The sequence below is a fragment of the Coregonus lavaretus genome, assembly GCF_964263955.1.
Source record: "Coregonus lavaretus genome assembly, chromosome: 4".
NCBI classification, from domain to species: Eukaryota; Metazoa; Chordata; class Actinopteri; order Salmoniformes; family Salmonidae; genus Coregonus; species Coregonus lavaretus.
This window is the reverse complement of record NC_139991.1, coordinates 6,107,793-6,120,630: the sequence shown is the minus strand read 5'-3', so window position 1 is coordinate 6,120,630 and position 12,838 is coordinate 6,107,793. Positions and strand designations below refer to the sequence as shown.

The window sequence follows — 12,838 nt, the reverse complement described above, 5'->3', positions numbered from 1 at the left end:
TATTTGTGATACTGAATGTTATCAGATCTTCAACCAAAACCTAATATTAGATAAAGGGAACATAAGTGAACAAATAACACAACAATTACATATTTATTTCATTTATTTCCTAAACAAAGTTATGCAACACCCAATTCCCCTGTGTGAAAAAGTAATTGCCCCCTTACACTCAATAACTGGTTGTGCCACCTTTAGCTGCAATGACTCCAACCAAATGCTTCCTGTAGTTGTTGATCAGTCTCTCACGTCGCTGTGGAGGAATTTTGGCCCACTCTTCCATGCAGAACTGCTTTAACTCAGTGACGTGTGGGTTTTCAAGCATGAACTGCTCGTTTCAAGTCCTGCCACAACATCTCAATTGGGATTAGGTCTGGACTTTGACTAGGCCATTCCAAAACGTCCAATTTGTTGCTTTTTAGCCATTTTCATGTAGACTTCATTGTGTGTTTTGGATCATTGTCTTGCTGCATGACCCAGCTGCGCTTCAGCTTCAGCTCACAGACGGATGGTCTGATATTCTCCTGTAGAATTCTCTGATACAGAGCAGAATTCATGGTTCCTTCTATTAAGGCAAGTCGTCCAGGTCCTGAGGCAGCAAAGCATCCCCAAACCATCACACCACCACCATGCTTGACCTTTGGTATGATGTTCTTACTGTGGAATGCAGAGTTTGGTTTTCACCAGGCATTACTGGAACCATGTCGTCCACACAATCATCTAATATTAGGTTTTGGTTGAAGATCTGATAACATTCAGTATCACAAATATGCAAAAGTAGAGAAAATTTGAAAGGGGGCAAATACTTTTTCATAGCACTGTATATGCCAATCCCAGATTGCCCCTTTAAGACCTTTTTACCTTTCATGATAAATTGGTCTCCTCTCAAACTTCCTTTCCGCATCCCCAACAGAGATTTTAAACTCTATAGGACAGCCGCCCATTATCATGAAGACTGCACAAAAGCACAATGCATTTATAATCTATCCATTTCTTTATTTTATTTTCCATCGCCTGTAGCTCAGTTGGTAGAGCATGGCGCTTGCAACGCCAGGGTTGTGGGTTCATTTCCTCACGGGGGGGCAGTATGAAAATGTATGGACTCACTAACTGTAAGTCGCTCTGGATAAGAGCGTCTGCTAAATGACTAAAATGTAGTAAAGTTCAAGAAGTCAATTTGTTAACAGAGCTGTAGAAGTTGTAAGAAATGCATTAAATGAGTCTGACTTCTCTGTTTCTTCGTGATGATGAAATAACCACCGTTATGTTACAGTTTGGTTATACATAAACCGGCCAGTAGATAGTTGATAGTATTAGTTTCAGTGAGGGATCACTTTTTGTGATTGCTTTACATAAACCAGCCAGTAGGTGGCGCCTAGTAGCCTACGTGATCATACGTGATACAGTTATGTAATACATTTGGAATTTTACCCCGAGACCATTGACCTCAAATATATAGACGGACCCGTCATAATCTATCTTGCTATAACCTACTCTAGTTGATAAGGGACCACTGTACCACATAACAGCCTAGCTGATGCGGATCGAGGTAAAAAAAAACAAAATGGCTCAATCGATCATCGGCAAGAACGGGACTGAATCGCCCGAACCTGTCAAAGCAGAAGTAACAGGTAGGCCGTAGGCGTAACCCTTTATGTACAAGCTAGCCGATCTTTAAAGGTGTTATTACTATGTCAGTAAGTTATTTTCCATTTTGCCAGTGACTTGCATAATACAAATATTATTGCTTTCTTCTGAGCAACTTTCTTTTTTAACGTTGACACGTTCTGATTAATCTCTCGTGCAGTGTGTCCAATTATTTTTCAGTGAGATCCGCTATTGGCTCCGCTAGAAGTCCCTAGATGACGTTTTGCCGTTGCCGCGACGACGTCACAGCACCAATTTGTCTTGCTGCAGAAAAGCTGCGGACCACGAAGTAGCGTTTCGTCCCAACTCTCGCCGCACACCCATCCCTTTGGGCTTCTCTGCCTGTGTGTTCGCGGTTGCTGTGACTTCTGTTACACAGACAGCTTCTCTCACTCTCGTTCGCCTTAGAATTGATTGGGAAAATATGGAGCGAGATAGCTGCCAAAATGTTGAGCATAGGTATTGTTAGGATCGTAAGAAAAGCCATGCATGAAACATGAAATGTAAACATTAAATTAGATCTGTAAACGTAAAAATCCTAAATTATGACTATGAATTAACATTTACACATTCAATTCTTACTTTACATCTCCCTTTACTCGGTTACAGATCTTTTTTATGTCTAAAAACTTTTGTCAGTAATGTGGCATCTGCAAAGGACATGAACCAAACGTAATATGTCGAAGTTAGCTAGTCAATCAAGCAACTCTAGTCCAGATGTTAGAGTTGCTTTGCAGCTTTCGGTTTCATTTCCAAAATAAAAGTCAAGAGCTTGTTTTTGAACTGCATTCAATAATGACGTTATACATCGTAGATGGCGTAGGATAGGCTTGGGCCTTCAGCAAATGACTTGTGTGAGAATGATAAAGACACAGAAGAGCCGTATCTAGAATAACCGCCTGAGCTGCAAAATATAAATTAAATGTGATTTAGGCTAGGCCTATTCCGCTATCTGTGGTCCTCTGTAGCTCAATTGGTAGAGCATGGCGCTGGTAATGCCAGGGTAGTGGGTTCGATCCCCGGGACCACCCATACGTAAAAATGTTGGCGCACATGACTGTAAGTCTCTTTGGATAAAAGTGTCTGCTAAATGGCATATTATATTAAATATGCCATGCTGTTGTGTGTTATTAAATGGCCATATAATTGCAGAATTTGTTTTTACATCTGTGTGGGGCTACTGTGGTGATTATGTAACCTAATGAATCACACTTTTTCCAGTATTTGGGAGCATGGACTGTAGGCATTTTGACTGTTGTATTAGTGAATTCCACTCTGCATGTAGGCTTTTTATAGCCATTTGTGTTGCACAACCCCATAATGCAGAGGCTATAGCTATATCAATAAACAAAACAAAACAAAATATTGATTAAGTCTTGGCTATAACCTGTCCTGAGGAAATAGCCAAGGGGTCCCAAATGGTCAAGACTATCTATAGCCTATTCTTATTGCCAGATCTGTTTTCCCTATCAGCCACTGCATGTGCTTCTTCAACTATGTTGTTTAAAATATATTTAGAGGCTATATTTAGAGGCCTGTGAGCTAGGGACTCTTTTTAAGGGGAGCCCTATAATAAAAACAGTTATAAAACATAAATAGAGTTCTAAAATTATTCCGCAAGACACCAGTACCCAAAATGATAGCCTAAATTGCAATGCCTACAAGTTGAAGGCCTATTTTTTAATCAATTATTTGGTGACGTGATTATATTTAGTATAGTTTTATCTAAAAAGGATAGCTTTTTTAATGTTTTACAATTTTTATTTTTATGAAAATCACTGAGGAGGATGGTCCTCCCCTTCCTCCTCTGAGGAGCCTCCACTGACACACACACCTATATACAGTATATGAGGTATCATGCACCTCTATTGTAAACTTTCAACAATGATCAAATGTGCCATTCAAAAAAATGTATAGGCTGAAGGTCAAACTTTATCAGCGATCAGCTCCATTTCTACATAGTTTGGTTTATGACATGAAAATATGGTAAAAATGAAAACATGTATTATGTGTGCTGTATCTTCTGTGCTTGCAGGATGTGTCCCTGAGTGGCTACAAGGGACATTGCTGCGCAATGGTCCTGGTCTTTTTAAAGTGGGAGACACTGAATACAACCACTGGTTTGATGGCATGGCCTTAATTCATAGTTTCACCTTCAAAGATGGTGAGACACATGATACATTTCCACAAATGGTAAACACTTTCCTAACTGGCTGAATAGGGCTGAGAATCTTTGTGTTTTACAGGTGATGTGTACTACAGGAGTAAATTCCTGAGGAGTGACACCTTCAAGAAGAACATTCAGGCAAACAAGATTGTTGTGTCAGAATTTGGGACCATGATATGTCCTGATCCCTGCAAAAACATATTTTCAAAGTAATTCATAGATGTTTTGAACATGATTTATAGTTTATTTGTTCTTATTTTTACATTTCCCTTACATGGATATCCACACAAAATATATCTTGACAAACATAACCAAAAACACATAATGTAATAATACATTATGTATCTTGTCCTTTTTTCAGAGCCTTCTCCTACCTTCTCGCTGCCATCCCTGACTTCACAGATAACAACCTGATAAATATCATTAGATATGGTGAGGACTACTATGCCTCATCAGAAGTCAACTACATGAATCAAATTGACCCAATGACCCTGGACGTAATTGGAAAGGTAAATTCAAATCTCTTGAAATGATCACTGTTGTCCATGTAATCTATCATCACTGGCTTTAGTATATTCTCCCTTTGCCTGTCCTGTAAACTCAACCTCAGATGAACTACAGGAATCACATTGCTCTGAACATGGCGACTGCACACCCTCACTACGACGATGAGGGAAACACCTATAACATGGGAACTGCCCTCATGAGGTTTGGCATGCCAAAGTATGTCATCTTCAAGGTTCCAGTCAATGCATCAGGTATCGGAAAATTGTCATTTTGGGGGTTCCTGGCCACATACATGTTAGGGAAAAAACCTTCATGAATGATTACACATTTATGTGTTCACAGGACAATGTTCTTTCCCTCTCCAGATAAGGAGCATAAGAAGCCTGCCCTGCAGAAGGTGAAACAGGTCTGCAATATACCGTTTCGCTCCACCCTCTTCCCCAGCTACTTCCACAGCTTCGGCATGACAGAGAACTACATCATCTTTGTCGAGCAGCCATTCAAACTGGACATCCTCAGACTGGCCACAGCTGTCTTTAGAAGCGTAAACTGGGCCAGCTGCCTCAAATACGACAAAGAGGACATTGTAAGCTACACTTGTCTGATCACAGCCTCATGGAAAGTTCCTTTTTATCTTCAACTCACTTTGGCAATCATGCTTCTTACATTCTCTCTGGTGATCCCCTGGTCCGTCCTTTAGACGCTGATCCACCTGGTCGACAGGAAGACTGGGAAGGCTGTGTCCACCAAGTTCTACACAGATGCCCTGGTGGTTTTCCACCACATCAACGCCTACGAGGACGACGAACATGTAGTGTTTGACATGATCACCTACAAAGACAGCAATCTGTATGAAATGTTCTACTTAGCGAACCTGAGAAAGGAAACCCATGAATTCATTGAGAGCAACATGGTCAACTTCTCCCCACCAATCTGCCAGAGATTCGTCTTGCCTCTCACTCTTGACAAGGTATATACAGATAGATGAGATCCCAACTCTATCCTGTAAATGCATTCATATGCTGGTAGTAAACTCTGTTACACTTTACATGAAGCAGCTCCGTATGAACAGTTAAAACATTCCAAGCACCTTAAAGAGGTAGCCATTGAGCATAATAGGCATTATAAACTGGGTGGGTCGAGCCCTGGATGCTGATTGGCTGACAGCCGTGGTATATCAGACCGTATACCACACCTCCTTGGCCTTATTGCTTAATTAAAGCATGAGAGGTTGTGATTAATATATCACATCTAGAACTGATCAGGGGCTGTGATATTTTGCTTAATTAGACATTTTCATGATGAACTAGCTATGAATTCATATTATATTTTCAAGGCAATATAACAGTTCATGAAAAGCTTCATACGAAGCCACTTCAAATTAAATTTTACCATTACATGTTTATACAACAAATAAAGACTGGATACATGTATGTTATAGGATACTCCAAAAGGAACCAATCTGGTGAGGCTCAAAGACACAACAGCCAAAGCAGTGATGCAGAAAGATGGCTCGCTGTATTGCCTGCCTGACACAATATTTGAAGGTGAGACTTTGTTGTCAACTGAACATTACAGTGATCGGTATGAATTACAGTGGGGAAAAAAAGTATTTAGTCAGCCACCAATTGTGCAAGTTCTCCCACTTAAAAAGATGAGAGAGGCCTGTAATTTTCATCATAGGTACACGTCAACTATGACAGACAAATTGAGGGAAAAAAATCCAGAAAATCACATTGTTGGATTTTTTATGCATTTATTTGCAAATTATGGTGGAAAATAAGTATTTGGTCACCTACAAACAAGCAAGATTTCTGGCTCTCACAGACCTGTAACTTCTTCTTTAAGAGGCTCCTCTGTCCTCCACTCGTTACCTGTATTAATGGCACCTGTTTGAACTTGTTATCAGTATAAAAGACACCTGTCCACAACCTCAAACAGTCACACTCCAAACTCCACTATGGCCAAGACCAAAGAGCTGTCAAAGGACACCAGAAACAAAATTGTAGACCTGCACCAGGCTGGGAAGACTGAATCTGCAATAGGTAAGCAGCTTGGTTTGAAGAAATCAACTGTGGGAGCAATTATTAGGAAATGGAAGACATACAAGACCACTGATAATCTCCCTCGATCTGGGGCTCCACGCAAGATCTCACCCCGTGGGGTCAAAATGATCACAAGAACGGTGAGCAAAAATCCCAGAACCACACGGGGGGACCTAGTGAATGACCTGCAGAGAGCTGGGACCAAAGTAACAAAGCCTACCACCAGTAACACACTACGCCGCCAGGGACTCAAATGCTGCAGTGCCAGACGTGTCCCCCTGCTTAAGCCAGTACATGTCCAGGCCCAGGCCCATCTGAAGTTTGCTAGAGTGCATTTGGATGATCCAGAAGAGGATTGGGAGAATGTCATATGGTCAGATGAAACCAAAATATAACTTTTTGGTAAAAACTCAACTCGTCGTGTTTGGAGGACAAAGAATGCTGAGTTGCATCCAAAGAACACCATACCTACTGTGAAGCATGGGGGTGGAAACATCATGCTTTGGGGCTGTTTTTCTGCAAAGGGACCAGGACGACTGATCCGTGTAAAGGAAAGAATGAATGGGGCCATGTATCGTGAGATTTTGAGTGAAAACCGGGCAACGAAGGAGTGGCTTCGTAAGAAGCATTTCAAGGTCCTGGAGTGGCCTAGCCAGTCTCCAGATCTCAACCCCATAGAAAATCTTTGGAGGGAGTTGAAAGTCCGTGTTACCCAGCGACAGCCCCAAAACATCACTGCTCTAGAGGAGATCTGCATGGAGGAATGGGCCAAAATACCAGCAACAGTGTGTGAAAACCTTGTGAAGACTTACAGAAAACGTTTTTACCTGTGTCATTGCCAACAAAGGGTATATAACAAAGTGTTGAGAAACTTTTGTTATTGACCAAATACTTATTTTCCACCATAATTTGCAAATAAATTCATTAAAAATCCTACAATGTGGCTCCTGTAAGTCGCTCTGGATAAGAGCGTCTGCTAAATGACTAAAATGTAATGTAAATGTATTTTCTGGATTTTTCTTCTCATTTTGTCTGTCATAGTTGACATGTACCTATGATGAAAATTACAGGCCTCTCTCATCTTTTTAAGTGGGAGAACTTGCACAATTGGTGGCTGACTAAATACTTTTTTCCCCCACTGTATATACCACTACATCAAGAGGTCAAATGCTACATTAGTAAAAGTGGAGTCAAACAGTTGTTAGTTTTAATGACATATTGAGGGTCATAAATAGGCCCCGTGTAGCTCAGTTGGTAGTGCACGCCAGGGTTGTGGGTTCGATTCCCACAGGGGGCCAGTTTGAAAATGTATGCACTCAGTAACTGTAAGTCGCTCTGGATAAGAGCGTCTGCTAAATGACTAAAATGTAAATAAATTGCTGCATTTTTTTATGGAACATACCCACAAATTATTTTATTTTCTAAATACATTTTACTATAGAATTTTACTTATCTCCATTTGTACACAAACAGGTTTGGAGTTGCCAGGGATTAACTACAAATTCAATGGCAAGAAGTACCGTTATTTCTACGGCTCAAGAGTGGAGTGGACTCCACACCCAAATAAGGTAAAGTCTCTTACCAATGTATTCTCCTTAACATAGAGAAGTGAGTCCTCCTCATTTCTCACTGACGACATGCTGCTGTTTGTGTTATTAATACTTACACAGATTGGGAAGGTGGACATCGTGACCAGAAAGCACATTGAGTGGATAGAGGAGGACTGCTACCCCTCTGAGCCTGTGTTTGTTGCCTCACCAGGAGCTGTGGAGGAGGATGATGGTGAGAGGCAGTAGGCCTACTTCAGCACTACAAAAGCATTTAATCAGCACTGATATCTACACTCCCAGTCAAAAGTTTTAGAACACCTACTCATTCAATGGTTTATCTTTATTTTTACTATTTTCTACATTGTAGAATAATAGTGAAGACATCAAAACTATGAAATAACACATATGGAATCATGTAGTAACCAAAAAAGTGTTAAAACAAATCAAAATATATTTTATATTTGAGATTCTTCAAATAGCCACCCTTTGCTTTGATGACAGCTTTGCACACTGTTGGCATTCTCTCAACCAGCTTCACCTGGAATGCTTTTCCAACAGTCTTGAAGGAGTTCCCACATATGCTGAGCACTTGTTGGCTGCTTTTCCTTCACTCTGCGGTCCAACTCATCCCAAACCATCTCAATTTGGTTGAGGTCGGGGGATTGTGGAGACCAGGTCATCTGATGCAGCACTCCATCACTCTCCTTCTTGGTAAAATAGCCCTTACACAGCCTGGAGGTGTGTTGGGTCATTGTCCTGTTGAAAAACAAATGATAGTCCCACTAAGCCCAAACCAGATGGGATGGCGTATCGCTGCAGAATGTTGTGGTAGTCATGCTGGTTAAGTGTGCCTTAAATTCTAAATAAATCACAGACAGTGTCACCAGCAAAGCACCCCCACACCATAACACCTCCTCCTCCATGCTTTACGGTGGGAAATACACATGCGGAGATCATCCGTTCACCCACACCGTGTCTCACAAAGACACAGTGGCTGGAACCAAAAATCTCCAATTTGGACTCCAGACCAAAGGACACATTTCCACCGGTCTAATGTCCATTGCTCGTGTTTCTTGGCCCAAGCAAGTCTCTTCTTCTTATTGGTATCCTTTAGTAGTGGTTTCTTTGCAAAAATTTGACCATGAAGGCCTGATTCACACAGTCTCCTCTGAACAGTTGATGTTGAGATGTGTCTGTTACTTGAACTCTGTGAAGCATTTATTTGGTCTGCAATTTCTGAGGCTTGTAACTTTAATAAACTTATCCTCTGCAGCAGAGGTAACTCTGGGTATTCCATTCCTGTGGAGGTCCTCATGAGAGCCAGTTTCATCATTGTGCTTGATGGTTTTTGCGACTGCACTTGAAGAAACTTTCAAAGTTCTTGACATTTTCCAGATTGACTGACCTTCATGTCTTAAAGTAATGATGGACTGTCGTTTCTCTTTGCTTGAGCTGTTCTTGCCATAATATGGACTTGGTCTTTTACCAAATAGGGCTATCTTCTGTATATTTACATTTACATTTACATCATATATCCCCCCTACCTTGTCACAACACAACTGATTGGCTCAAACGCATTAAGAAGGAAAGAAATTCCACAAATTAACTTTTAAGAAGGCACACCTGTTAACTGACATGCATTCCAGGTGACTACCTCATGAAGCTGGTTGAGAGAATGCCAATAGTGTGCAAAGCTGTCATCAAGGCAAAGGATGGCTATTATATAAAATATATTTTGATTTGTTTAACACTTTTTTGGTTACTACATGATTCCATGTGTTATTTAATAGTTTTGATGTCTTCACTATGATTCTCAAATCTAGAAAATAGTAAAAATAAAGAAAAACCCTTGAATGAGTAGGTGTTCTAAAACTTTTGACCGGTAGTGTATGTCATTATCAAACAGTGAATTTATATATTTTCTGTTTTCAGGAGTCATTTTGTCCTCAGTCGTCTCACTCAATCCAAAGAAATCCCCCTTCATGCTTGTCCTCAATGCCAAAACCTTTGAGGAAATTGCTCGTGCCTCAATCGACGCCAGCATTCACATGGATCTGCATGGACACTTCATTCCCATACAGAGCTCCAACTGACATAGCCAGCAGAGGGCAGGATTCTACTTTAACATTGTAGAGGGCAAAGTCTTACTCCCATCCATGTAGAGTCGTTGTCCGAGCCCCAGTGGAAATCGAATTAGCACAATTAGCATAATATCAAATCCCCATCAAAATCCTTCTGTTTAAGCTAGAGATATCTGTTTTGCGTGGGCTGCGTCTCAATCCACCGCATCCGCCTTCTGCATCTGCATCTGCAGTGGAAGGTGGCAGAGCTACAAGATCATGTCTAGATGGTATACAGATTTTGTCAAATTGACATCAAAAGTTGATTATTTTAGCATTTTAGCTAACACTAACCCCTTTCCTAACCTTAACCTAATTCTCCTAACCTGATACTTTAATTATCCTAACCTGCTGTGTACATTTTAAACCTGATACGAAAAGTAAATCTGTTTTTCTATGTATGAATCTGTTATTCAATATGTTTCTATGGGCTAATAGCAGTAAGGCCAAATTCAATGTTTCATCAGATATTGTATTTATTTAAAAACATGTATACCTACAGGGGTCCTAATATTCTAAATAAAATCAAATAGCTAAATGATCCTTGGTATGACCATCTTAAAATAATTCCATATAGCTTAGTATAAAACCAGCCCCGGGCCCTTCGATTACTAGGCTCCCTCTCCAATAGTATTTGCTCAAATGTATAATTTATGTTTACAGAACATCTACCCCAAAGTGTCTTTTAAATCCTATCTTTAGACAGAGAACCACGTAACCTCTATTTTTCTAATCAGGATGTATAAAATCTAGTTTTGTATGTAAAAAGGGTTTATAATAATGTATTATTAATAATAATGTATTAATTTATTAATTCAGTCTATCCTGGTCACCCTAGTGTAAATTATATTGTGTTTCTGTACAGGTAATTAAGGAAAACAATAGTGTGCTGCAAAGCTACACGACCCTCTAAAATCTGAATTTTACAGTTATGGCATTGTTATTATTGCTGTGGCATTGTTATCACCATTACTTCTCTCAAAAGTGAGAACTTACAGCACTTTCTGCACATATAATTTCCTCATTCAACAACATATTATTACCATGTGTCACTACAATGTACTTACATTAGGTTTGTAAAGATATTTTTGAATATACATTAGAATACTGTGTTTATGAACTATGTCATACTTGTATTTAATTCACTCATAAAAAACATGTATACTTTGATTTAGTACATTCTATAGGAAGACTGAAACAAGACATTCATGCGCTAAAGTTAGAATGAAGTTTGACAATTTGCTGTGCATTAAATGCCAGTTATTGTTTGTTGTTGTTAATGTTATGTTTTGTTTTAATAGTGTGTTAGTCTGAGTTTTATTCTGAAATCATTCTGTGACTTTGCTGAAAACGGATCCTTTGATATCTGTGTAAATGTGCAATTGAACTATCTGTCTTTAAGTCTGACCAAGTCATCACCTTTTAATTAATAACTTCTAAAAGCAACATATTGTTTACAACTACAGTAATACAAATGGTTATTTCTTTATGTGATATATATAGTCCAACAACAACATGGCTTTGCCAGTAAAGTATATTTTTGCTTGCTAACAAATAAAAACATTCAAACCTTGTTGTTGCTTTATCCACAACTCTTGATGTTTGTAGAGGAACCAATGTTTCCTTGCAAGGAAAAAAATTACAAAAATGTACAAAGAATATTACTGAAAAACCAGAATTTTTTAAAGATAATTTGTTCAGTTGATATGATTGATATGCTTGTTAGTGTAGCTCCCCCTTTCCCCATGTGAAATGTGGTTTGACTTGGGGACTTCACATGCACTAATAAGAGACAGACACTAGTTATCCCTCAGTGCCAGGCATGCACAATGAACACGAAATTGGCATAGGCTAGCACAAAGTACCAATGGCTTACAAATAGAAGATATTAGGTGACCTGGTGCAATCTCTAGAATGGGATTAAACTAATCATGATATACAAGTATAAGATATTGGGTAACTCAATGCAAAGAAATGCCATCATGATTTCTTACCCTCAACTTTACCTCAGAGCATTTTCACAATATAGAGATACCATTATTTAGACATTTTTCCTCGAGCAGCAGGGATTTGCACTGTGTATAACATAATTTACTCATATTTATCTGTGAAAATTATTTGACTTTTCAGATGATCACTATAACATTTAAATGTTTTATATTGATATGTTTTACTATTTACATTTACTGTGCATGAGTAGCCATTTTGACAGCTTCACACAGCAAAAATGAAATCACCCAAGACAGACAAGTTATTTATTGTAACTGAGGAGTACTTGTGACTAATATCCTTACACTATTTCTTCCACAAAAAAACGTGTCACAACATGGCAATTACAGTAAGTAGAAATCTTACCTTAGTCTTATCCTTACCTTTCAGACAGCGGAATGAATGGAGAATAGAGGCTTTTAAATCTTACAGGCAGTGTCACAGAGTTCACTGAAATCAATTTCACAGGTCTGTCTAAACCAACTGTGTAATAAAAGTGTTTAATTACATAAATATGCAACCATAACTGTAATTCCCAGAATGTTCAAGAGACTTAATAAAGAGAGACCAAAGATTAGGCCTACTATCTGATACAGAGTTTATAGCCAAGTACAACACCTGACAGTTACATAAATGGTTAACATGGTGAGTTAACTTAAAGGGGCAATCTGCAATTGGTACGTCCATTTTTGGAATTTTAAAATAATTATATATTCCCATTGATCTCTGAGAATATGACTTACAAATTCCTCATACACCTAGTTTAACTGTCGTACCCCATCAGAACCCAAAATATAATCTTGTTTGTACATGTGC

General features: G+C 39.1%; 1 protein-coding gene across 1 annotated transcript; it reads left to right on the top strand.

The window, feature by feature from the left end:
- Window positions 1–1,436: 1,436 nt before the first annotated feature.
- LOC311127945 (beta,beta-carotene 15,15'-dioxygenase-like) lies at window positions 1,437–11,606 on the top strand. Its single transcript, XM_084159845.1, has 11 exons — window positions 1,437–1,628; window positions 3,680–3,808; window positions 3,891–4,020; window positions 4,173–4,320; window positions 4,422–4,569; window positions 4,684–4,904; window positions 5,019–5,288; window positions 5,760–5,865; window positions 7,837–7,931; window positions 8,034–8,145; window positions 9,846–11,606. The coding sequence occupies exons 1-11, from the start codon at window positions 1,535–1,537 to the stop codon at window positions 10,004–10,006; spliced, it is 1,614 nt and encodes a 537-aa protein (XP_084015971.1). The 5' UTR covers window positions 1,437–1,534; the 3' UTR covers window positions 10,007–11,606.
- The last annotated feature ends 1,232 nt before the right edge of the window (window positions 11,607–12,838 follow it).